The following is a 25,507-nucleotide window of genomic DNA, read 5'->3' as shown; positions in this document are numbered from 1 at the left end:
ATGCTTTTGAAATTTTCTCAGTGGTCTATCTCTGATCTGTGTTTTTCTTTTACTTATTGTGCCACATGTTTTATTTGCATTTGCTTGTTAGCTGTTTCACCAGTGAGGCTGGTCAACTCTGAAGACAGCTGCTCTGGCAGGGTAGAAATCCTCCATGATGAACAGTGGGGCACAGTGTGTGATGATTTGTGGGACCTGAATGATGCCAAAGTGGTGTGCAGACAGCTGGGCTGTGGAAGGGCTCGAGCAGCTCTTCAAAGTGCAGCTTTTGGTCCAGGAAGCGGACCCATCTGGTTGGATGATGTCAGCTGTGTTGGAGATGAATCATCTATCGCAGACTGTACACACCGAGGTTTTGGTGTCCAGAACTGTGGTCATGGTGAAGATGCTGGTGTTGTTTGTGACTGTAAGCTTCTTCTTGTATTTTTTTCTTCTCATGATACAATCAGAATTAGGCACAGAAAAGAGGCTTCACTATTCATTAATCTGACAGATGTTTCTGGCAGTGCAATGTGCAGTGGATTTAAATCAAATGGGTGCATGTGTTAATCTTTTAAATTCATGATATCAAAAGGATGAAGGGTGAAAAAAAATTGTTGTTGCTTTCCTACAAGACAACTGCACATTCAAGCTATGAAACTTTTGACACATTTAGCTATTAAAGATCTGACACTTCCCAATACGTTATAAAGAACTAATTGAAAGAAACACTTTAAGTTTTTTGACCAGATCGAGGTGAAATTAAATGTACTGAGTGTATGAGAATTCCTGGTGACATTCCCTTCAAATGTAGGCCTCATTGATCAATTGTTCTAATATGTGTGCTATCCCTCCAATGTAAAGAGACTTAGCAGCAGATTTGGAGCAAACATTAGAACATTTATTTTGTGCATTCCAAGCTGACTGCATGTACATTATGTTTTTCATTTAGAAGGCAGGAAAACTGTTTTTTTTAGTTTTTCAAAGACAGTATTGTTTAGGTAAAGTCCACCATTTAATCTGTATATCAAATGTTTCTTGTTTTTCTTTTAGCTGCTTCACCAATGAGACTCGTCAACGGTAACAACTCCTGCTCTGGCAGAGTGGAGGTCCTCCATGCTGGACAGTGGGGCACAGTGTGTGACGATTTGTGGGACCTGAATGATGCCAATGTGGTGTGCAGACAGATGGGCTGTGGACAGGCTCGAGCAGCACTTCAAAGTGCAGCTTTTGGACAGGGCAGCGGACACATCTGGTTGGATGATGTCAGCTGTTTAGGAAATGAACAATCAATGACAGACTGCAAGCATCAGCCATTTGGGGTCCATAACTGTGTTCATGGTGAAGATGCTGGGGTTATTTGTGAATGTAGGTTCCAATACAGATTCTGAAGTTTTTTGGTGTGATACAGTTAAAACCTATATTGGTTGAAGTTAAGGATTATGGTTCATTTCAGCCTGTTCAGTTTAAATTTCTATTTGAGAGCATACTTAATTTCTGGTACATGGATGAGATAATTTTACTAACCTATGAAAATTCACAGATCATAGAAAAAAGTCATAGAAAATAGTAATAACAAAACTTGTTTTGGACTAAATTTACTTCTCTACAAGAGGTATGGTCATTATAGAGTTAATCTTAATTTCAGTCCCTAGAACATGTGAAGGTAACTGGCGAAACATATAAACACCAGGGTGATGATTACATGGACCATTAACTTTATATGAACTTGCATATTAAGACATGTTTAAGAGTCTCAGGCATGGTAATGGCTAATGTTGTGTTCTTTTGTTGCTTTTCTCTGTTAGTTAACTCACCAGTGAGGCTGGTCAATGGTCACAGTTACTGCTCTGGCAGAGTGGAGGTCTTCAATGCCGGAGAGTGGGGGACAGTGTGTGATGATTCCTGGGACCTGAATGATGTCAGTGTGGTGTGCAGACAGTTGGGCTGTGGACGCGCTCGAGCAGCACTTCAAAGTGCAGCTTTTGGACAGGGCAGCGGACCCATCTGGTTGGATGATGTAGCATGTTCTGGAAGTGAATTATCACTAACAGACTGCTCACACTCAGGGTTTGGGGTCCACAACTGTGGTCACAGTGAAGATGCCGCTGTTATTTGTGAATGTAAGTTTTCTCTTATATCTTTTAATACTTGACACAATGCAATGAAATTCACTTCCTGAGGTAATTTACAAAAGCCCTTATATTGGTCTTATTTGGCAATCAGTGCTTAGTCACTGTCATTTACCTGGAGAGCAACAATGAGGACCAAAAAACTGACTAATGAAGAAAGGAGAAATGGTTTTAAGGTGTATAGTGAAAGTAAAAACTGGAAAATATAAAAGAATAAAAAAAACAGAAGCTTGCAGGATATTTGGGGTGGCAAACAAAAACCTGAAAGTAAGAGATTGTAGTGCAAACCAGTCAAAAACAAACAGGTAAGTAGGACAAATATCAGAGGCTGGAAAGCTATAAAAGAGCTATCAGAGGAGTGGATGTGGAGAGCAGGTTTATCTGAAGGGTGTGTGGTTGAAAGCAGGAAGAGAGTGAAGATATCTAATGGGGTTAAAACAGTGCCATCAGACAAAGTTAAACATGCAACATGTAACAGCAAAACTGTCAAGGCTCTTATTCATCTTATTCAGCGCTTTGAGTGTCTAGAAAAGCGCTATATAAATGCAATCCATTATTATTATTATTATTATCTGTATGATCTTTCCTGTTTTTTAAGATTTTATTATTTTTAATATTTTATTATTTTTTTTTCCCTATATTTCTCATCTGAAGGTTTTTCAGCATCAAATAATTTGTTGTTCATAAAACGGGCAGCTGTTGCTCAGAGTCAACATAACAAGCCCATCATGTCTGTTTCCCATTAACAATATTCTTATTTTAATTTATTCCTATTATTGTTTTGCTTTTTCTCTTAGCTGATTCACCGCTGAGGCTGGTCAATGGTGAGAACCGCTGCTCTGGCAGAGTGGAGGTCTTCAATAATGGACAGTGGGGCACAGTGTGTGATGATTCCTGGGACCTGAATGATGCCAGCGTGGTGTGCAGACAGCTGGGCTGTGGACGCGCTCGTTCAGCACTACGAAATGCAGCTTTTGGACAGGGCAGCGGACCCATCTGGTTGGACGATGTAGCATGTTTTGGAAATGAGCTCTCAATAACACAATGCAGCCATCCTGGGTTTGGGGTCCACAACTGTAGGCATGGTGAAGATGCCGGAGTCATCTGTGATGGTAAATATTTGATCATATCAGTTGAAATAGGCAAATTTTCCATTGTAGAATTTGCTGGAAGGAAAATAAATAAACAAAATAATTGTTCTTACTCTGTTTGACCTGATCCTTTAATATGATGAAAAGGAAACTTTTTCATTTATCAACTCATTTCTTAAATATATTTGGAAACTACAGAAAAAATTAAACTAAAATAAACTTTTTTGAACAAGTTGGAAAAAGTATAATTATATTTCCTGATGTTTTCTGGATTAAGATGAATGAACACTGAGTTTTCTTTCAGTTCAAAGGATGTTCAATGACACCATCTTACAAACCACAACAGGTGAGTTATATTCGTGTCTCAGAACTAATTTCTCAACATTGTGAACTGTTTTGAATTAATTATTTTTTGTGTGTTTGTTTCTTTAGGAAATGAGTGAGTGAAGCTTTGCAAGCATTGCAAAACCAATTCTTGTCATGCTGATTTTTTTAAATGTCATGTGCCTTTTTTAAAAGGACAGAAAATAATTAAACTTGTAATAAAATATCAATCCTTACTTCTGTAAATTTTGTGTTATTAAATAAATCATGATAAAATAAAAAGGGTGAAACCTTTTTATGCTCACTCTCAGAGTCTTCTGTAAACAATATCATTTGTAAAAAAGACACCCCCCCCACACACACACATACAAATATTTTAATCACTGAAAAGCTAGACTATAGCATCATATGTTATTCAAGTAACTGTGAAATAATACCTGTAAAAATGTTCTCAAAATTCTTTATCAGCCTTTTCATTCACACATCCATTAACAATGTCACCAAAAAAAAAAGCATTCATAGTATCAAAGTATTTTTTTAAAATGCAGCTCATCTTGCATTCACTTTACACCTGGTTTTACTGAAAACTCTAGAAAGCTGTGTAACCTCAGTCCCAGTCACAGATTTGCAGCTTAAAATAACTTAAAAAAATCTCTGTAAATAATAGAGTGGATCTTTCTTTTAGGCAGGTATGATCAAACACAGCCTACACTTGTGTAAAGCTATAAAATAAGCATCCTGAACAGCTAATGCACAATAGTTATATATAGTGTATAAACACCGATCCAGATCACACGGAAGGGGTAAAAATGTCCAAAGCTGCACTGTAGGAGCTTATATAAAACTTTTAACAAGGCTAAATGGTAAGGACGCCCAGCGAAAGTTTCAAGGCTTTTATTTAGGTTTTGAGATTTTCATGTTTAAACATTGTCTCAGATTTCAATGTGCAAAAGTCAGCTGGATGAAACTTTATTTAACATCTAGAACTTTGATTTAAGAAGCTAAAATTTCATACAGTCTTTATGTATGTCGAAACCTTGGATCATAAAAATTTGAGATAAGTCTGAGACAGTTTATCAGAAAGTGTATGTGTGTGTGTAGTTACATTATTTATATTCTCATGCTTTCTTTCACATTCAGGACAGCAGTGAACATGCAGGTCGGAGGCATTGCACAAAGTGTCAAACATTCAAGAATAATAATAATGGATTGCATTTATATAGCGCTTTTCTAGGCACCCAAAGCGCTTTACAATTCCACTATTCATTCACTCTCACATTCACACACTGGTGGAGGCAAGCTACAGTTGTAGCCACAGCTGCCCTGGGGCAGACTGACAGAAGCGAGGCTGCCCTATCGCGCCATCGGCCCCTCTGGCCAACACCAGTAGGCGGTAGGGTAAAGTGTCTTGCCCAGGGACACAACGACCAGGACAGAGATCGAACCGGCAACCTTCCGGTTACAGATGAGCTTCCCAATCCCCTGAGCCACGGTCGCCCGTTTATGCAGATAAAACCACTAAAATTATTCAGACACCAAGACATTTGACTTGTTTCACTGACATTACGTGTCTGTCCAGCATACTTCTAAATAAAGGAACAAAAGAAATGCACCTCGGCATTCTGGCGCAAATAAAAATGTGTGATGATTATCAGAAATTATGTTTCATCAAGTTTGTGACTAAAATGCCACCAAAATACATTTAAATCATTGTCTACAAGCAGTCTGTTATATGTTGTTTTTAAACATGTTATAGTTTCTTTTACAGCTTTTCTGTGTTTTTGGTTGTGTGATAGTGTTGTTTGTTTGGCGTTCCTCATGCCAGCCTTCTACTACATCCTCAAAGCTTCACTAGCTTCTCTAGACATTTAATTAGAAAAACAGATGACCCAAAGTGGCTCCAACCAAGGTCATCGTCAAGTATGCTGATGACACCACCATGGTTGGGCTTATCACTGAGGGAGATAAGACAGCGTACAGGGCAGCACTGCAACACCCACAACTCCATCGCCCTGGTAAAGAAGCCTCAGAAGCTGCTGCACTTCCTCTGTGTCCTGTGTGAGGAAGATTAATCTGGACCTGCTGCAGGCCTTCTACCACTCTTCAGTGGATAGCGTGATCTCCTACTGCCTGGGTGTGGGGTACGCAGGGACCACAACTGAGAACCCACTGCCTTCTAGTCGGTGCCTCAGGTCAGTCACACCTGCAGACTCACAAACAGAGATAATGAGATAACAGTGACAACTTGAGTTGGCAGAATGATTTGGCCAGGTGTGGTGATTATTGATAGAAAAATATAAAGTCAGGTAATTAGTAACAGAAAAAAGGAACACCAGCCACAACCCTGGAACAAACAGACACACACAAAGATAAGTTGTGAAATCCAGAATGTTAACCTACTAGGGCTTGGTGTTGCTCTCAGGCACATTTTTGGTGATCTCTTGGTTCCTGATTACACTGTATTAAAATTTTTTATTTATTTATCTTTCCATTTCTCCAGCTGAGACCAGTGTTTTCCATGAGGATGCACCTGCCTTCCCGTGATGGGAATTTAAAAGGGAAAAGTAGCGTACAGCGGCACTGACCGGCACAGGGCCAAAGCAAATGTTCATTTATGAACCTTTCTGTCACGGGCTGGGTCTGTGACCCAGCATTTTGTGTATTGTTGACTTGTGTTTTTACTGAAAATATGTTTAGTTCTTGTGGCTTCTATTATTTTGATAGGTTTGAGGTTCTTTGTACATGATATTGTTTTGTTAGATTCATCTGGTTATCTTAAGCCCCTAAGTTGCTTAGTCTTTAGTTCTGTTTTATTAGGTAACTTTGTGTCATCACCTTCTGTGTCTAGTTTATCTTGTTGGTTCATGTCTTAAGCTGTCATGTTTCATGTCTGCGTGGTTCATGATTGTCAAGCTCGTGTCATGTATGCGTCCTGTCATGTTTCCTGTTTATTTTGAAGGGTTTTGTTTCATGTGCTGTGCTTAGTGTACACTTCCCCCGTAGTGTCATTGTGTGTATTTGTGTCAGCTGTTTCCTCATGTGTTTCCACTTCTCTGATTACCCCTTGTGTGTTTAGTCCGTGTGTTTCCAGTTGTTCCCTGTCGCGTCGTCTGTGTTACCACCCCCCATGTCTTCATAGCCATAGTAGTCACAGTCTTAGTCTTTGTATTCATGGTCATAGTTTTCTTCGTCATAGTCTTTTGAGTTTTCATAGTTGTATCACAGTATTAGTTTCCCAGTTTAGTTCTAGTTCTGTTCCACCAATGTGCTTTTTGCCTTGTTTGGACTCAATGACATCAGCCATAATAAAGGCTTGCTTTTCGTTTAAACTCAGTTTTGTCTCCTCGCCTGTGTCTGCGCCTGGGTCCTCACTCACTCATACACGGTCTGCCCCTGTAAGCCATGACACTTTCTGAAAAAATTCAGAATTCTAGGCTGTTTTAATAGTTCATGGGACCCTGTTCTCGACTTGTACCAGGGAGGCCAGCCTCTAGCAGGGTCGACTGCTCGTTAAGTCTGGTCCTCTGGGACTCTCACCCTTTGGCCGCGGGCACCCCATTTGGGGCCTCGCTGGGGCGTCACTGCAGCTTCCCACCCTCGTTATCAAGTACATTTGTGGCAAAGGCATTCTCACACCAACTCTCTCTCTCACTCTATAAGAAGATTGTTGATTCATGTATCTGTGTATTTTCCTAATTTTTGTGTTCCAGGTGCTGTATGTGAGTCTTTTTTTACTATACCACATAATGTAATAACTGGAATCACACAAAGAGAAATGAATATATAAAAAGATAAAAGATTCACATGAACAAGATGAGCCTATAAAGTGAGCCACATGTGTTTGACACAACAATGCAAAATTGTTATTCATTCAGATCACGGAGAACCAACTGGCCGGATGTTGCCCACACTTTAGGCTACAATGGTCAGGTCTGCACTAATATTTGAATTTTGGCAAAACAAATGTTCTGGTTTTGGACAACAAAGACAACTTAGAATTTTGAAACTTGATGTGGGTGTGAATCAATGGTTTCAAGAGGGTGTATGGGCAATCCCATTTTAAATATTTAGAATATTTTCAGCTTTTTTATGCAAAAGTTTAAACATAAACAATGAAAATTTGACAATGTGAAATTTTAGCTTCATATATCAAATACTTTTCAACCCAGTTTTTGTGTTTACAGTTTTCTTAGTCTGTCAGTGTTTGTACTTCCTGTTTTATTTTGATAGTCTTCTATTTCATGTGTATTATGTTCAATTTTTGCTTCCCCTGTCTTGTCAGTCAGATTAGTGTCAGCTGTGTTTCCACCTGTGGACTTTTTGCTTTTTGCGCATTTTTCATCTGCTTTTAATTGTATTTAGCCCCATATTTTAGCAAGATGTCTCACCAGTACATTTAATCTTGATTCTGGCCTGATTTCTTGGCTTACTGAAATTTAAATGGATCTTCCACTCAAGGTTGTGTCCTTTTCCCACGTTTATTTGTTATTATACAAATGAATGTCAGAGCCTCTACCAGGACAGACATATAATCAAGTTTGCAGATGTGATTGTCTCTCTCAGGACATAATCTAAATAATGAGACAGGGAAACAAAACAGAGCACGCTGCACACAGTAAAACACGAAGTATGCAAAACAAACAGTGAGACACAGACTGAATAAATACAGGGAACAGAGGGAGCCAGGGAAACACGTAGACCCTACGGTGGAACAGGTGAGTAAACAAGACAGAGACAAAACTAAAATGACACAGAACAAGGGTGGGAAAGTGAGGGAGACAGAAAGCAAGAGAACGAGGGACAGAACTTACCAGACATGATGGGATACACAGAGACATGACCCGGGAACAGACAAATTACCATGGAGACAGGAATGAGGAAAGAGAACAGAACAGATCCCAGCTGTCTTAGGGCGAGAGGCTCATTCAGTTAATTTTAAAGAAATTTTGTATGGCAACACTGACATTGTTTGATACTGCCAGCCCACTGCTACTGTACCTTATGATATGTGAGGTGAAGTCCCATGTCTCCAAGACATTAAGTTTTTGTGCTCTTAAAGACCTCTTATGTCAAACAGTGTGCTCTAAATTAAAGCTGACTGTTGTTTGTCTTTACTTAATCTCAGCTAAGATCTGCATAGAAACTAAGAATACCCAGTTATCTGTGTTTTAGTAACTCTGAAAGACTGGCTGGACTGGCATTAAAAATACATTGTCACCAAATATATTACTGAAATAATCAGTGTCAACATTTGTGCCAGTTTTGCAGTTTTGAAAAGAAAGACTGGAGTGGTGTGCTACAGGCACATGGTGTGAAAGAGAAAAGTAAAGAAAATGTACATTGCCCGATCTTTTAGCTTAAACAGGTTCAGTTATGCGATAAAACGATACAGTAAAGCAAGTCATGTAAACCGAATCCATTAATGATAAAGATCAAAATGATTATTGCAGTGTTACTCTCACATTGTGATGTATAATGCCTTATGTTTTGCTTTGGTCTCCACAGTCAATGTTAAATACATCCTGAGAGGAAGACAAATATGTGCTTTCTTAATAACGTTCCTTCCTGAACGGCTGAAAGTTGCGTTTGTATTTGGAATATCTTCGGTGCTCTTTTACTTACAATCACAAAGTGCTGTAAAAATATTACTATCAAACTTTTCTTGTATTGAACAAAGAAGTCAATCATTAATCAAAAAACAGGAACAAGGAATTCTCTGAATAAATATTGCGTAATGGTGTTTATTCCACTAAGCAATAAGAAGTGACATGCCAGTATAATAAAAATATAATAAATTGATCTGGAAAATGAGAACGGTCAGTCAAATAGAGGTCAAATTGAGCCACTCCTGTTTTCTAAGAAGCCATTTTGATTTATTGAAACCATTTTCAAAGCCAGTCAGATAAATATAGAGAACACACAAAAGAACAAACATGTTATACAGCGAGGTCTATAAGCTTTTTGACAATGACACATTTTTTTGCATTTTTGCCTCTGTACAGATTATTATAATGAGAAACATCAAGATGTGATTGAAGTGCAGACTTTCAGCTTCAATTCAAGGTGTTCAACAAAAATATTGTATTACAGTTTTTCTCGATTGCTAAAACACATTTCTTGAAACTACGCCTCATATCCGCACAACAGTAAACACAAATCCATAACATCTCACTCAATTCCCCAAACATCCTATTTCCAGGTCAAAATGAAGCTCTACACCCAAAACTATTCACTCCTGCTGAAAAACCGAACTTTGCCCTCAGACATCAAACACAAGCCCTCAAAAACACACACACTACAACAGAGTTTTGCACACTGGTACAATTAATTCAAAACAATAGTTCCAAAACAATTAGGTTGCTTATGGTTCTCCCCTTCAAAACCCTTGTCACATGATAAACACAAAAGACGCAACCAATGTATGTACAGTGGCACATTGTCATTCATGTACTATACAGTACAACACACACCAGAAACATTATCCCACCACAGCATCTTGTCTTTGGTCTGGGTCAGGCCAGAGAATCTCATCCACATCACAGGCTATATTGGCCCCAGCCAGGCAGCGGGGGTAAAATCCTCTTGCATGCCTGATCCACCCCTGGCATGCATCTACTGATATGTCTAGGCAGGCCTCTTCCATGGCCTGAAGGAGGTGAACACGGACATAAGGTTCTCGGTCATACACTTTCCACCGCCATGCCGAAAATAACTCCTCTATCGGGTTTAGAAAGGGGGAGTATGCAGGCAGAAAGATATTAGAAAACCTTGGGTTATTGGTAAACCAGTCACGAACCAGAGCAGCGCGATGGAAGCTGACGTTATCCCACACAACAACGTAGTGAGGCTGCTCTGGCTGTGCTGGTTCCCTGTAGTCCAGCTGGAACATATGTTGTCTTAAACCATCAAGAAAAGCAAGGAGAAGCATAGTGTTATAGGGTCCTAGTACGGCATGGCGGTGGAGTACCCCTCGTTGGCTGATGGCTGCGCACATAGTGACATTCCCCCCACGCTGACCAGGGACATTTACAATAGCCCGATGGCCAATTATGTTCCTCCCCCTTTTCCTTCTTTTGGTCAGGTTAAAACCTGCCTCATCCACAAAGATCATTTCATGGGGAACAGGCCGTCCTTCAATCTCAAAGATTCTCTGCAAAACACATAACACAGTAGAGTCAATCGGTACCCTGAACCAAAGTTCAAGAGTGCTGAAATGGCAGCATAAACTGCCATGCTGTGATGGTACACAATACCTTATACAGTATCAAAACTCATACCTGAACATATTCCACACGTTGGTTTTTCACTCTGTCAGAGTTTCGTTCGAAAGGGACTCGGTATGCCTGTTTCATCCGGAATTGATTCTTTCGGAGGATGCGGTCAATTGTGGAGAGGCTGATGGCATTTATGCCTCGAAAAAGATGATCATCCTCAATCACTCTCCTTTGAATCTCTTGCAGGCGGATTACATTATTTGCAATTACCATGTTTACAAGTTCCCTCTCTTGCTCCTCCGACAAAAGCCTTAACCTGCCTCCACCAGGTGGTCGTCTCTGTGTCCTACAAAAATAGAAGCACTCATTACTGTAACTGTCACACATTCATTTTACAGGAAAATAATGGAAACATACTGAAACTCAAGACACATAAATTCAGTAACTTAAACGTTACTGTACAAAGCAGTCTTACTGCAAGTACACCTACCTGTTTTCCTCTCTGAAGGTTCTGATGATGGAGGCAACAGTGAAGCGACTCAAATTTGGTTGTACTCGTTGCCCAGCCTCCCTCATAGTCATCCCATGGACAAGGACATGGTCAACTAAAGTGGCTCAAATTTCATCCGAGACTGACTGTCTTCGTGCCCTTGCTCTTCCCCTTCCTTGTCGCCGTCGTTCTCCACCTCCACCTCCTTCACCACCTCCTCCTCCTCCTCTTCCACCACGTCCTCCTCTTTCACCATGTCCTCTTTCTCCACCACGTCCTCCTCTTTCACCACGTCCTCTTTCTCCACCACGTCCTCTTCCTTTGCATCTCTTTGGATCCATTGTTTCAAACCTGAATGAGCTGACTTTGGCCCTTTTATCTATCCATCGCAGGTTCTGATTGGTGTGTGCTAAATTTTGACTCCTAGTGTTTCCACCTGGTTAATTGTGTGCTAATTGGGCTCAAGCTATGCTGACTTAAGTTAACATTATTGCATGCTAGTGCTTTCTACATGACTACATGGTGTAAGCACTGTAAAATGTAGGGATTTGTGTGTAGAGTTTTGCAGTACCAGTTCACCAAATTTGAGTCATGTGTCAAAGCAGGGAATAGTGTTTATAGTTCAGGGAAATGGGTGAGCTTTTTGACCAATAGCGTTTATGGTTTTGAAATTTTAGTTTAGAGGCCTGGTTATAGTGTTTAAGCAATCGAGAAAAACTGTAAACCATCAAGAAAAGCAAGGAGAAGCATAGTGTTATAGGGTCCTAGTACGGCATGGCGGTGGAGTACCCCTCGTTGGCTGATGGCTGCGCACATAGTGACATTCCCCCCACGCTGACCAGGGACATTTACAATAGCCCGATGGCCAATTATGTTCCTCCCCCTTTTCCTTCTTTTGGTCAGGTTAAAACCTGCCTCATCCACAAAGATCATTTCATGGGGAACAGGCCGTCCTTCAATCTCAAAGATTCTCTGCAAAACACATAACACAGTAGAGTCAATCGGTACCCTGAACCAAAGTTCAAGAGTGCTGAAATGGCAGCATAAACTGCCATGCTGTGATGGTACACAATACCTTATACAGTATCAAAACTCATACCTGAACATATTCCACACGTTGGTTTTTCACTCTGTCAGAGTTTCGTTCGAAAGGGACTCGGTATGCCTGTTTCATCCGGAATTGATTCTTTCGGAGGATGCGGTCAATTGTGGAGAGGCTGATGGCATTTATGCCTCGAAAAAGATGATCATCCTCAATCACTCTCCTTTGAATCTCTTGCAGGCGGATTACATTATTTGCAATTACCATGTTTACAAGTTCCCTCTCTTGCTCCTCCGACAAAAGCCTTAACCTGCCTCCACCAGGTGGTCGTCTCTGTGTCCTACAAAAATAGAAGCACTCATTACTGTAACTGTCACACATTCATTTTACAGGAAAATAATGGAAACATACTGAAACTCAAGACACATAAATTCAGTAACTTAAACGTTACTGTACAAAGCAGTCTTACTGCAAGTACACCTACCTGTTTTCCTCCCTGAAGGTTCTGATGATGGAGGCAACAGTGAAGCGACTCAAATTTGGTTGTACTCGTTGCCCAGTCTCCCTCATAGTCATCCCATGGACGAGGACATGGTCAACTAAAGTGGCTCGAATTTCATCCGAGACTGACTGTCTTCGTGCCCTTGCTCTTCCCCTTCCTTGTCGCCGTCGTTCTCCACCTCCACCTCCTTCACCACCTCCTCCTCCTCCTCTTCCACCACGTCCTCCTCCTTCACCACGTCCTCTTTCTCCACCACGTCCTCCTCCTTCACCACGTCCTCTTTCTCCACCACGTCCTCCTCTTTCACCACGTCCTCTTTCTCCACCACGTCCTCCTCTTTCACCACGTCCTCTTTCTCCACCACGTCATCCTCTTTCACCACGTCCTCTTTCTCCACCACGTCCTCTTCCTTTGCATCTCTTTGGATCCATTGTTTCAAACCTGAATGAGCTGACTTTGGCCCTTTTATCTATCCATCGCAGGTTCTGATTGGTGTGTGCTAAATTTTGACTCCTAGTGTTTCCACCTGGTTAATTGTGTGCTAATTGGGCTCAAGCTATGCTGACTTAAGTTAACATTATTGCATGCTAGTGCTTTCTACATGACTACATGGTGTAAGCACTGTAAAATGTAGGGATTTGTGTGTAGAGTTTTGCAGTACCAGTTCACCAAATTTGAGTCATGTGTCAAAGCAGGGAATAGTGTTTATAGTTCAGGGAAATGGGTGAGCTTTTTGACCAATAGCGTTTATGGTTTTGAAATTTTAGTTTAGAGGCCTGGTTATAGTGTTTAAGCAATCGAGAAAAACTGTAACTCTTTATACACAAATATACTCGAAAGTAATCAGAGATTTGATAAACAGTTGGATGGCTAAGTGAGGCTTGATCTCTTCAGGTTCCATGAAAAATTAAGCAAATAAAAGATTTCCAAGTGTTGAACTTCCATTTGGACTTGTATATTTGGTAGCTGTTCACTGAAACTCTCAATACAGAAGTTCAAAGAGATGTTAATGCAAGTGAAGGAAGCTGAAAAAACAATAGAAAGCAAAGCAAAGGAGTGGCAAAATCAACAATCTGGTACGTTCTTAAAAAGAATGAATGCACTGGCCAGCTGAGCAATATCAAAAGGCCTGAATAACCTCAGAAGATGGAAGAAGATGATCACAGAATTCTTTCCTTGGTTAAGAAAAACAACTTCACAACATCTAACCAAGTCAAGAACACTTTTGAGGAGGTAGGTGTATCATTGTCAGTTTACAATGAAGAGATGTGGGGCGATCGTGGCTCAAGAGTTGGCAGTTCGTCTTGTAATCGGAAGGTTGCTGGTTTGAGCCCCGGCTCCGACAGTCTCGGTCGTTGTGTCCTTGGGCAAGACACTTCACCCGTTGCCTACTGGTGGTGGTCAGAGGGCCCGGTGGCACCAGTGTCTGGCAGCCTTGCCTCTGTCAGTGCGCCCCAGGGCAGCTGTGGCTACAATGTAGCTTGCCATCACCAGTGTATGAATGGGTGGATGACTGAATGTAGTGTAAAGCGCTTTGGGGTCCATAGGGACTAAGTAAAGTGCTATACAAATACAGGCCATTTACCAGATGTCTTTAAGAATAATAGATGGTTTAGATGCAAACCTCTGGTTACACTTAAGAGCAAGAAAGTCAAATTATACTTTAACAGAAAATATCTAAAATAGCCTGGTGAGCTCTGGAAAGACATTTTTATCACATCGTCTGTCTAACAGACTGGAGGCAATGTCAAACCATGGGCATCTACACTGCCAATAGGAACTGAGTCACTAGTGTTTACTGATAATGTTGCTGCCAGATGAACATTGACAAATTAGGAGAATGAACATTGACGAATACATGGCTCTGTTCAGACAATGACCAAAAGCTGCAAAAACAACCCAAGAATTTCTCAAAGCAAAGGAAAGGAATAATGGCCAAGACTGTTGAGCTGCAGCTTTCAACCCAACAGAGCAACTTTTCAGTTGCTAAATACAAACCGGAAGGCACAGAAGCATGCGCACAAGCAGCTGTAAGTTCTAAACAGTTAAAGCAAAATGGTTGTAAAGCCCCTCATGTTAAAGATAAAAGTCTTTCACAACATCAATGTTTAATCAAAATTATAAGAACAAAAAAAACACAGTCTTCTTCCAAAACCTTATGGGTCTAACTGTAAAAGTACTTAAATGTCCTGTGGCGTTTTAATTAATGCATGATTATCAGCAGGGTTCAACTATCAAAACAAATATTGAAAAGTTGAAAGTTTGGATGCCAACAGGAACTCAAAACAAGATTATTGGATCAAACAACATTTCGGAATGTCTGGAAGATAGCTTCATTGCACAAAACTCAGTGTACTCTTTATCATCTGAGATGGTTATAAATGAAGAGTTTGTTAGAAAAATCAGTGCTGGATTGTGCAAACATCAAGCTATGACTGATTGTTGTACCATAAAAATTATTGACACAGGCTTTGTGGATGTGCCCTTTCATTGTGAACGTGACTCTTTTTCTTCTTTAGATTAATAAGTAACTCCTTTGATGTCATATGAATAAGTTCTCTGTCTTACCCACTTATATATTTCCCTATCTATCACTTCTATTTGTCCTTTGCACACAGAAACAGGCCTATAAATTCTCATTCTGACACTCACTGTGAGCTTAAGCGCTGGATTCTCAGAGTCTCTCCAGGGTAAGTACAGACACATCAGAAGTGATAGATTCTATGTAGAATAAGATGAGATAATGTAAAAATGAAGTTTTAAAACATTTCCTTTGTCTTTTTCATCTAGTTTGAGTCGTCGATGTGATCAATAATGGGAATGCCTGCTGGACTGTTTTTACTCATAGTTGTGCATATTTTCACAGGAAGCTCTTCAGGTAAATCATCTCTAGTTAGACATAAATTCATTTTTTAATGGACTGGTGTCTTTTAATGGTACTTTCTTCTTTTGTCAAATATGTATGGCCTCTAATTAACACACTAATTAAATAAAAACTACAATGAACTCGTTAATTTTACATTTTCACATTTGTCCTTTAGAAATACTTCTTTAGGTAAGGTATGTTATTGAGATATCAGTTTGAAAAGTAGACAAATATTCACCTCATATTCAGTAAGAGTATTCAAAGTGACGTGAAATGGCTCCAAACAATTATTTTGAAGAATTATCTAAATTACAATAAATTACTCAAATCTTTTTTCTTTTCTTTTTTTAAACTCAGCTGTTTTCCACTGCGGTGAGATTTTTAAAAGATGTTTCAAAATGATTATGAATCAAAAAGTCTTAAATGTATTTAAGTGCATGATGTGACTATTCTTTGTGCAGGGACTCCTGTTACAAGCTGTGATTCATGTCATGATGAAGCCACCTGCTTGAAGTCACAAGAAAGAGGCGACACCTTCGCCGGCCACGCCCTCTCTTGTGTCTGTAAAGATGGCTTTGTAGGTGATGGCCTCACTTGCTATGACCCAAAAGTTTGCAGTGACTCTTCTTGCTGTGACCGAGGTTACCACTGGTCCTCAGAGAAGGGCTGTGTGGACACTGACGAGTGTTCCCTCTCAAACGTACCGTGCACACCACCTCAGATTTGTCACAACACACCAGGCTCATACGAATGTCTGGAGCCTTCCTCCAAGAGCAGATCAGCTGTCTCTTCCCAGTCTGTCCAGTTCTCCTGTGGAAACACAGTTTGTCCCTCGGGCATGGACTGCATCAACTCCCAATGTGTGGACCCCTGTCAGAACTACACAACACTGAATGATGACTGGCGTTCAGTAAATAACACAAATACTCAGGTCCTACACTGTGATCGAGATATAAACTGGCAAGGCTGGTATCGCCTATTTCTGGACCAAACCAGTGCTCGTATTCCAGAGTGGTGTGTGGAATCAAACAGGTGTGGAACCCATGCGACCTTGTGGATAACACAACCTCATCCCACACGGTCAGGTGAAATTGTAAATCGCACTGTGTGCAATGTTTGGAGTGGCAGCTGCTGCTACTATCGGTCACAGACCATTCATGTCAAACATTGCTATGGAAACTACTATGTCTACAAACTTGTGAAGCCACCCGCATGCTACTATGCATACTGTGCAGGTAATGTTACACTGTAAATATAATTATGATTCATTTGGTTTGCTGGTTTCTGAGTGCATGATTATTATTATTATTGTTATTATTGTTATTATTATTTTAAACAGAGGTGAACACAACTACACCTGTTCTACCTACCACAACACCAGTGGGAAACAGCACAGCAGTGGAGGGGGAAGTCCGCCTGGTTAATGGAAACAGTTCCTGCTCTGGCAGGGTGGAGATCTTCCACAGTGGACAGTGGGGGACAGTGTGTGATGATGCCTGGAGCCTGGTGGATGCTCAGGTGGTGTGCAGACAGCTGGGCTGTGGTACGGTCCTCTCAGCACCAACAAATGCACAATTTGGACAGGGCAACGGTCCCATCTGGTTGGATGATGTCACATGCACAGGCAACGAATCAAAGCTCTCTGAGTGCCGCCACAGAGGGTTTGGATCTCATAACTGTGGCCACTCTGAGGATGCTGGTGTTGTCTGTGCAGGTAAATATGATCATGTGCAGTGAAGTTCAACTTTGTTAGGGACTGCATTTGGGGTAAGATTTATCTAAGATGGCTTATAGTTAAATACTACTAAAGGTTTTTACCTCCAGAGCTTTTCATGGTAAGTATTTTTTCTTTCAGGCATGAATTATAAGAAATTTTTTAATGATATATAAACCTAATATGACCATTTTCCTATAACTCTACACAAACCTAACCCAATAACTCAATTTAATAGAAACCAAATAGAAATAAATTCAAAATAAAATGTTTTCACCTCTCAGGAAATGCAAGAAAGAGTAGACAGCTGATTGTGTTGTTTTTATATTATTCTAATCAGTTCACCTTTCATCTGAAGTACCTCCCATAGACAGTGTTCCTTCTTTTGGTTTTCTATTAGCTCCTTCATCAGTGAGGCTGGTCAATGGTGAGAACCGCTGCTCTGGCAGAGTGGAGATCTTCAATGATGGACAGTGGGGCACAGTGTGTGACGATTCTTGGGACCTGAATGATGCCAACGTGGTGTGCAGACAGCTGGGCTGTGGAAGCGCTCGTTCAGCACTGCAAAGTGCAGCTTTTGGACAGGGCAGCGGACCCATCTGGTTGGACGATGTAGACTGTGTTGGAGATGAATCATCAATAACTGACTGCAGACACAACGGGCTTGGAGTCCACAACTGTGGTCATAGCGAAGACGCCAGCATCATCTGTGAAGGTAAATTTTATGCATATTACAGGTACCCTCCACTTCTTACTGCTGACATCTAACTGATGAGAAAAATATAATAAATTGTTGTTTTAATTTACCATTTAAATATAAAGTTGTTGTGCAGCACATGGAGTCAAATGCAAAGTAAACAATGAGTTTGTCAGAAAACAATAATGTTGAGATGTACTAATGAGAGCTTATACTCATTAATGTTGATGGAAGTGTAGACCAAGTTTGTCCTTTGAGTTGAAAGACACTTTTATTTCAGTCCAACCAGGAATCAACAGCACTGTTTTTCCAACAACACCAAGGCCACAGAACTTCACCACCACACATGTGCCCGCTAACATCTCTACCACAGCACCAGTGGGAAACAGCACAGCAGTCGAGGGCGAGGTCCGCCTGGTTAATGGAAACAGCTCCTGCTCTGGCAGGGTGGAGATCTTCCACAGTGGACAGTGGGGGACAGTGTGTGATGATAACTGGGGCCTGTCGGATGCTCAGGTGGTGTGCAGACAGCTGGGCTGTGGCAGGGTCCTCTCAGCACCAACAAATGCACAATTTGGACAGGGCAGCGGACCCATCTGGTTGGATGATGTCACATGCACAGGCAGCGAATCAAAGCTCTCTGAGTGCCGCCACAGAGGGTTTGGATCTCATAACTGTGGCCACTCTGAGGATGCTGGTGTCGTCTGTGCAGGTAAATATGATCATGTGCAGTGAAGTTCAACTTTGTTAGGGACTGCATTTGGGGTAAGATTTATCTAAGATGGCTTATAGTTAAATACTACTAAAGGTTTTTATCTACAGAGCTTTTCATAGTAAGTATTTTTTCTTTCAGGCATGAATTATAAGAATTTTTTTAATGAAATATAAACCTAATATGACAATTTTCCTATACCTCTATACAAACTTAACCCAGTAACTCAGTTGAATAGAAACCAAATAGAAATAAATTACAAATAACATATTGTCACCTGTCGAGCACAGTGAAAGAAAGAGTAGACAGCTGATTGTGTTGTTTTTATATTATTCTAATCAGTTCACCTTTCATCTGAAGTACTCCCATTGACAGTGTTCCTTCTTTTGGTTTTCTATTAGCTGCTTCATCAGTGAGGCTGGTCAGTGGTGAGAACCGCTGCTCTGGCAGAGTGGAGATCTTCAATGATGGACAGTGGGGCACAGTGTGTGATGATTTGTGGGACCTGAATGATGCCAACGTGGTGTGCAGACAGCTGGGCTGTGGGAGCGCTCGTTCAGCACTACAAAATGCAGCTTTTGGACAGGGCAGCGGACCCATCTGGTTGGATGATGTAGACTGTTTTGGAAATGAATCATCAATAACTGACTGCAGACACAACGGGCTTGGAGTCCACAACTGTGGTCATGACGAAGATGCCAGCATCATCTGTGAAGGTAAATTTTATGCATATTTCAGGTATCCTCCATTTCCTACTGCTGATTCTAATTTGTTGTTTTAATTTACCATTTAAATATAAAGTTGTTGTGCAGCACATGGAGTCAAATGCAAAGTAAACAATGAGTTTGTCAGAAAACATTAATGTTGATAGAAATGCAGACCAAGTTTGTCTTTTGAGTTGACAGCAGAGATGGGCAGTAACGCGTTACTTGTAACGCGTTACTGTAATCTGATTACTTTTTTCAAGTAACGAGTAATGTAAGGGATTACTATTGCAAAAACGGTAATTAGATTACCGTTACTTTCACGTAGGAACGCTGTGTTACTGCGTTACTAAAACCGTGATTTTTTGCGAGAATGTCTCATGACAGTGACGTAAGCGAGTGCGACGTTCGTGACAACAGCTGTCTGCAGATCATAATATATGGAGTGCGGGACAGAGTGTAGCATGCAGCGTTTAAAGCGTGTAAGTACTGACCTTATTTTGAGTTTGATTCCATAAAAAGTGACAAAAACATTAGTGTCCGTTGTGCGTGGGAAGAAAACTTCTTTTTACAGCGATAAAAACCCTAAACTTCCAAGCAAGCACCGAGTGTACTACGACGTAATGTGAAATTCACAGAGAAACTCGCGGATTCTTCAACTGACCGCTGCGGCACACCTGCACCAGGGTAAACCTCCTCCGCCTACCCCAGTCCTGCTTTACAGGTGAAAATAGAGCAACAGGACCGCTAGTCTTTGATTTTATTTATTTTCTGCTGTGTTTTACTTGCATCTATTTGAAAGAGTGAGTGTAAACATAAAAATTTTTTTATTTTATGTGCTGGAATGTGCAGAAAATAGGTTTAAATGTTAAACAAATTTCTTCCAGTCAGAGAATGTTGCATATAATTTAATTTTTGCTTGATGCATAAAGTTAAAAGATTAAAACTAATAAAACAAGTTTTAAAAAGAGACTTTTCCATTTGATTACATTTTGTATGATGAATTATGCAGAAAAAGTAGAATTGGGCTGAAAGATCTATCGCTTTATCACCTATTCAGGTTGTAAATCGTGTTTTTAAAAAGTAACTAAGTAACTAAGTAACTAAGTAATTGATTACTTTTGAAAATAAGTAATCAGTAAAGTAACGGGATTACTTTTTGGGGGAAGTAATCAGTAATTAGTAACTGATTACTTTTTTCAAGTAACTTGACCAATACTGGTTGACAGACACTTTTCTTTCAGTCCAACCAGGAATCAACAGCACGGGTTTTCCAACAACACCAAGGCCACAGACTTTTAGCACCACACATGTGCCCACTAACATCTCTACCACAACAACAGTGGGAAACAGCACAGCAGTAGAGGGCGAGGTCCGTCTGGTTAATGGAAACAGTTCCTGCTCTGGCAGGGTGGAGATCTTCCACAGTGGACAGTGGGGGACGGTGTGTGACGATGCCTGGGGCCTGGTGGATGCTCAGGTGGTGTGCAGACAGCTGGGCTGTGGTACGGTCCTCTCAGCACCAACAAATGCACAATTTGGACAGGGCAACGGTCCCATCTGGTTGGATGATGTCACATGCACAGGCAACGAATCAAAACTCTCCGAGTGTCAACACAGAGGGTTTGGATCGCATGACTGTAGTCACTCTGAGGATGCTGGTGTCGTCTGTGAAGGTAAATATCAACATGTGGAGCTTTAAAGAGTGAATTCCAGCTATGTAACTGTCTGCCTTTGAAACAGAGCGGAGAGGTGTAGAAAAATTGTCAATCCACATTAAGTACTTTATCCACAGTAATTAAAACTTTTGTCTATAAGTTATGATTTCTTAGAAAAATATGTCAGATGTCTTTCATAATGTCCTTACAGTTAAGAATTTGTCTAGCATTAAGGTCTTTTTAAATATTTTTGAATTCTGTTTTTATTAGTAATTTGTCCATACATTGCCTTACACCTCTGTTGAAAACATTTAACAAAGGAGAAGCAAATGAGTAAGAATGGGGAAGAACCCCATACCTAGTAACCACCACTATACACACAAAAATACTGGAAAGGTGCCTATCACATGTACAGGAACTGCTCAGCCATAGAAACCCATGCCAAGAAGCTCCTGTTGCACAATTTTTGTGCAGCTGTTAATGCCAGAGGAGGTCTGGAGCACTGCAGTTATTGAGTCAGCAGAGTGTTGGACACTTTGACATACTATGTGCCTCAGCACACAAAGACACTGCTCTGTAACTTTACATAGAATGATTCTTTGTGACGGAGCTGCTGTGATAAAAGTTTCCACTTTGAAATAACAGGTGATCCTGGAATCATGAACTGACATGTTGTAGTGGTGGTATCTTTTACAGCACCACCACAGGTAGCAAAGGTACAGAAATTAGTAGAAGTACAGATACTACTATTGAAAAATGTTTCAGTAAAATTTGACAGTGTTCCTTCTTTTGGTTTTCTAGTAGCTCCTTCATCAGTGAGGCTGGTCAACGGTGAGAACCGCTGCTCTGGCAGAGTGGAGGTCTTCAATGATGGACAGTGGGGCACAGTGTGTGATGATTTGTGGGACCTGAATGATGCCAACGTGGTGTGCAGACAGCTGGGCTGTGGAAGCGCTCGTTCAGCACTACAAAATGCAGCTTTTGGACAGGGCAGCGGACCCATCTGGTTGGACAACGTAGACTGTGTTGGAAATGAATCATCAATAACTGACTGCAGACACAACGGGCTTGGAGTCCACAACTGTGGTCATAATGAAGATGCCAGTGTTGTATGTGAATGTAAGTTAAATTTCCTACATACTGAAAAATTGAAATAATGCACTTCAAATGTTATATTATGATGATTTCTGGAGCTACTCATCTTGGCCTCAATTGGTATTTTCTTTTTCACCTACTTTCATTTTCAATTAGTGACCTTTTGTCTTTTTCTTTAGTCCAGCAGCCTCCACTCCAGACTTCACAGTTAATTTGTGGCCGTGATAAAATCCAAGTAGGTCTGCATATGGGCAGCATGTCTTCCTCTGGTTTGAACCCCTTCTCGGGCAACCTGGCTTCCAGCAACTGTTCCTGGGTCAGAGTTCGTGATGATTTCGTTTGGTATGAAATGGAGGCTCGGGCAGGTGCCTGTGGAAATGTGCTGAGGGTAAAGATTTATTTCTTTTTTCTGTTGTTTAACTGTCCCATTAAAAAACACTACTGCTCAGTTAATGTGTGATAATTTGGAACAAATAATGAATGTCTTTAAAGTGGAACAGAGGGATATTTACCTACCATCTCATCGTCTTATCAGTGGTAGCATGTGCTCCTCCATATCGTCTTTAGAGCTACAGTGGGTACAGAAAGTATTCAGACCCCCTTAAATTTTTCACTCTTTGTTATATTGCAGCTATGTGCTAAAATCATTTAAGTTCATTTTTTTCCTCATTAATGTACACACAGCACCCCATATTGACAGAAAAACACAGAATTGTTGACATTTTTACAGATTTATTAAAAAAGAAAAACTGAAATATCACGTGGTCCAAAGAATTCAGACTCTTTGCTGTGACACTAATATATTTAACTCGGGTCCTGTCCATTTCTTCTGATCATCCTTGAGATGGTTCTACAACTTCATTTGAGTCCAGCTGTGTTTGATTATACTGATTGGATTTGATTAGGAAAGCCATACACCTGTCTATATAAGACCTTACAGCTCACATTGCATGTCAGAGCAAATGAGAATCATGAGGTCAAAGGAACTACCTGAAGAGCTCAGCGACAGAACTGTGCCAAGGCACATTTCTGGCCAAGGTTACAAACAATTTCTGCTGCACTTAAGGTTCCTAAGAGCACAGTGGCCTCCATAATCCTTAAATGGAAGATGTTTGGGACGACCAGAACCCTTCCTTGAAGAAGCCATTTATCTGCACTGTGAACGACCATCTTTGAAAAGACATGGTGGCTTACGAAACCTACTGTCTGACATTAACATCACAGGTGTTGAACTCCAGGCCTCGAGGGCCGGTGTCCTGCAGGTTTTAGATGTGTCCTTGATCCAACACAGCTGATACAAATTGCTAACTGACCTCCTCAACATGTCTTGAAGTCCTCCAGAGGCCTATTAATGAACTAATCATGTGATTCAGGTGTGTTGACCCAGGGTGAGATCTAAAACCTGCAGGACACCGGCCCTCAAGGCCTGGAGTTCAACACCCCCTGATCTACATCATACAGATACTCTGCTCTGTGTACAAACACAGCATCAAATTGATGTACTGCTGTGCCTTTTCTATTCATGTTTCTGTTCATAACCGCTCTACTGAAGAGCCCAAAAAGTTGATTCTGTTCATCTGGAAATAGCGTTTTCAGTTGGAGAAATGTTTTGTCACTCATCGAACGCCAGTTTGAGCGGGGAGTCAAGGAGGCAAGTTATGTGAAAAAGGAAAGACCAATTCTGAACCGAGGAGGGATCTTAAGGGTACAACTTTCACCATCTTACAATGCTGTGACTGCAGCCATTTCCCAACTCTCTGTGAATGGTACCCATGGTCATTGATCAGTGATGATGACAATTTGCATATTAATGGTCATGAAATTGACCTCAGGCACCACTGTTAGTGGTGCTAGTGTCAGTCATTATGCAAATGTAATTTTTATAAGGTTGGGGAAACCTGCAGTCAGCTGAGACTGAAGAAGTTACTTGGATGACTGACAAAACATTTTTCCGACTAAAAATGCTACTTCCAGATCAACAGAATCAACTTTTTGGAATTTCCTCACCTGGATGATTGAACACGGAGGAAGAAATGGTGTACTTAAGACTGTTTTTGGCATCAAATGGCTTATTTATTTATTTATTTATTTATTTTATCCAAGGAGAAAAACGTGAGCAACAGCAGTTAGAGACTAAGAATTCACTGTAGTCACCTGTGTGGACACCACCCTCTCTGGTGATTAGACTTTCTCTAGGTCACATGATTTCTGAACTGACTGAAAATGTCATCATTTGTCTTTCAGACCAACAGCACACATATCATCTACTTCAACAGTTTGTTCATCTACCCTCTGGCTAATTTGTCCTTCGCTCTTCCTGTGAGTCTTCCCTTCTCCTGTGCTTATCCCCTGGACACAGACGCCAGCCTGAATGTAGCTATCAGGCCAGACCTGTAAGTTCATTGAATTTAACTGCAGCATCACTTAGTATATGTAGCTCTAAAATGCAGCGCTCTCATGTGCATAATTGTTAGGTTATTACCCCACTTTTTTCAATTCTGTTAAAAACTGCAATAATTAAGATCAATCTTGTTTACTTTGTGTGTTTCTTTTAACCTTTTATGACAGAGTAAGCATGCATTATTGTGGGCTGTTTGCAATTTAACATGACCACTGAAAGTCATTTTCAAATCCTTCATGCATAAGCTAAAGTGTTTTTAGCTGAGTTGTGAGGCTACCGTTCCAAACAACAATGTTACAGTTTGTTTAGAAGGCTCCACATTAAGTTTTTTACTCAATCCAGTTAACACTTTGCTGCCTAGTTATAGTTTAAAGATATGTTTTGTAATTATGCAATGCAGAATTTAACAAACATTTACCACCAGGAGGCAGCATTTTACCAGTGCGGATGTCTTTTTATTCCCACAGTTTCCTCAAGAGACTTTGCCTTTTGCTCAAAATAAATATATACCTAGAACTTAAATTATTTAAATAAAATTATAAAATAAAATATTATTAAATAAAATAAAGTTTTTTTTCAATCAGAAAAGGGAGATTTGTCAATTAACATAACAAAAACATGTTTACTGGAATAAAATTTAGATCAGCTATACGATCTGTTATTTATACAATTCTTTTTCACTAATCTTAAACACACAAAGCACTTTTACGCTCCAAGCCAAATTCATTTGTTCAAGTACTTGATTCTATGCACTTGAAGCACTTTTTATCTGCACATGCTTACATACCGATGGATGCATGTTTATCGTCCTCTCCAAAGACATTTCCACCATGTGGTCTGGAGGAGCTGGGAATCGAACCATTACACTTTTGGAGATGTCCACTCC

At 40.5% G+C, this 25,507-nt stretch overlaps 2 protein-coding genes across 3 annotated transcripts in view; one reads left to right on the top strand and one right to left on the bottom strand.

Moving 5' to 3' along the window:
- Positions 1 to 9,608: 9,608 nt before the first annotated feature.
- Positions 9,609 to 13,016, bottom strand: LOC109202393 (uncharacterized). The gene is made up of 4 exons (XM_019359638.2): positions 12,757 to 13,016; positions 12,330 to 12,612; positions 11,956 to 12,202; positions 9,609 to 10,429 (listed from the first exon to the last, which is right to left on the bottom strand). The coding sequence occupies exons 1-4, from the start codon at positions 12,846 to 12,848 to the stop codon at positions 10,005 to 10,007; spliced, it is 1,047 nt and encodes a 348-aa protein (XP_019215183.1). The 5' UTR covers positions 12,849 to 13,016; the 3' UTR covers positions 9,609 to 10,004.
- Positions 13,017 to 15,382: 2,366 nt separating this feature from the next.
- LOC102079104 (deleted in malignant brain tumors 1 protein) overlaps positions 15,383 to 25,507 on the top strand; it is a 62,117-nt gene continuing 51,992 nt past the window's right edge. Inside the window, exons 1-11 of one of the 2 annotated variants that reach the window (XM_025907978.1) lie at positions 15,399 to 15,464; positions 15,565 to 15,652; positions 16,102 to 16,875; positions 16,980 to 17,354; positions 17,755 to 18,069; positions 18,332 to 18,763; positions 19,165 to 19,479; positions 20,712 to 21,143; positions 21,927 to 22,244; positions 22,400 to 22,608; positions 24,465 to 24,613. In XM_025907978.1, coding sequence (XP_025763763.1) covers positions 15,589 to 15,652; positions 16,102 to 16,875; positions 16,980 to 17,354; positions 17,755 to 18,069; positions 18,332 to 18,763; positions 19,165 to 19,479; positions 20,712 to 21,143; positions 21,927 to 22,244; positions 22,400 to 22,608; positions 24,465 to 24,613 — 3,383 coding nt within the window. In that variant the 5' untranslated portion in view covers positions 15,399 to 15,464; positions 15,565 to 15,588. Of the gene's footprint in view, positions 15,465 to 15,564; positions 15,653 to 16,101; positions 16,876 to 16,979; positions 17,355 to 17,754; positions 18,070 to 18,331; positions 18,764 to 19,164; positions 19,480 to 20,711; positions 21,144 to 21,926; positions 22,245 to 22,399; positions 22,609 to 24,464; positions 24,614 to 25,507 lie in introns of both variants that reach the window. The other variant, XM_025907977.1, reaches the window with a different exon arrangement.

This window comes from Oreochromis niloticus, linkage group LG6 (genome assembly GCF_001858045.2).
Source record: "Oreochromis niloticus isolate F11D_XX linkage group LG6, O_niloticus_UMD_NMBU, whole genome shotgun sequence".
Classification (NCBI taxonomy): domain Eukaryota; kingdom Metazoa; phylum Chordata; class Actinopteri; order Cichliformes; family Cichlidae; genus Oreochromis; species Oreochromis niloticus.
This window is presented reverse-complemented; position numbering and strand designations above follow the sequence as displayed.

What these genes read in the sequence shown, in the direction of transcription:
- LOC109202393 (XM_019359638.2), bottom strand. Translation starts at nt 12,848, where the DNA reads ATGACTATGAGGGAGACTGGGCAACGAGTACAACCAAATTTGAGTCGC. An exon ending in AACGTGTGGAATATGTTCAG is followed by an intron (nt 12,203 to 12,329) that starts GTATGAGTTTTG and finishes TGTGTTTTGCAG; the next exon opens with AGAATCTTTGAGATTGAAGG. An exon ending in TCTCCTTGCTTTTCTTGATG is followed by an intron (nt 10,430 to 11,955) that starts GTTTACAGTTTT and finishes CTTTTCTTGATG; the next exon opens with GTTTAAGACAACATATGTTC.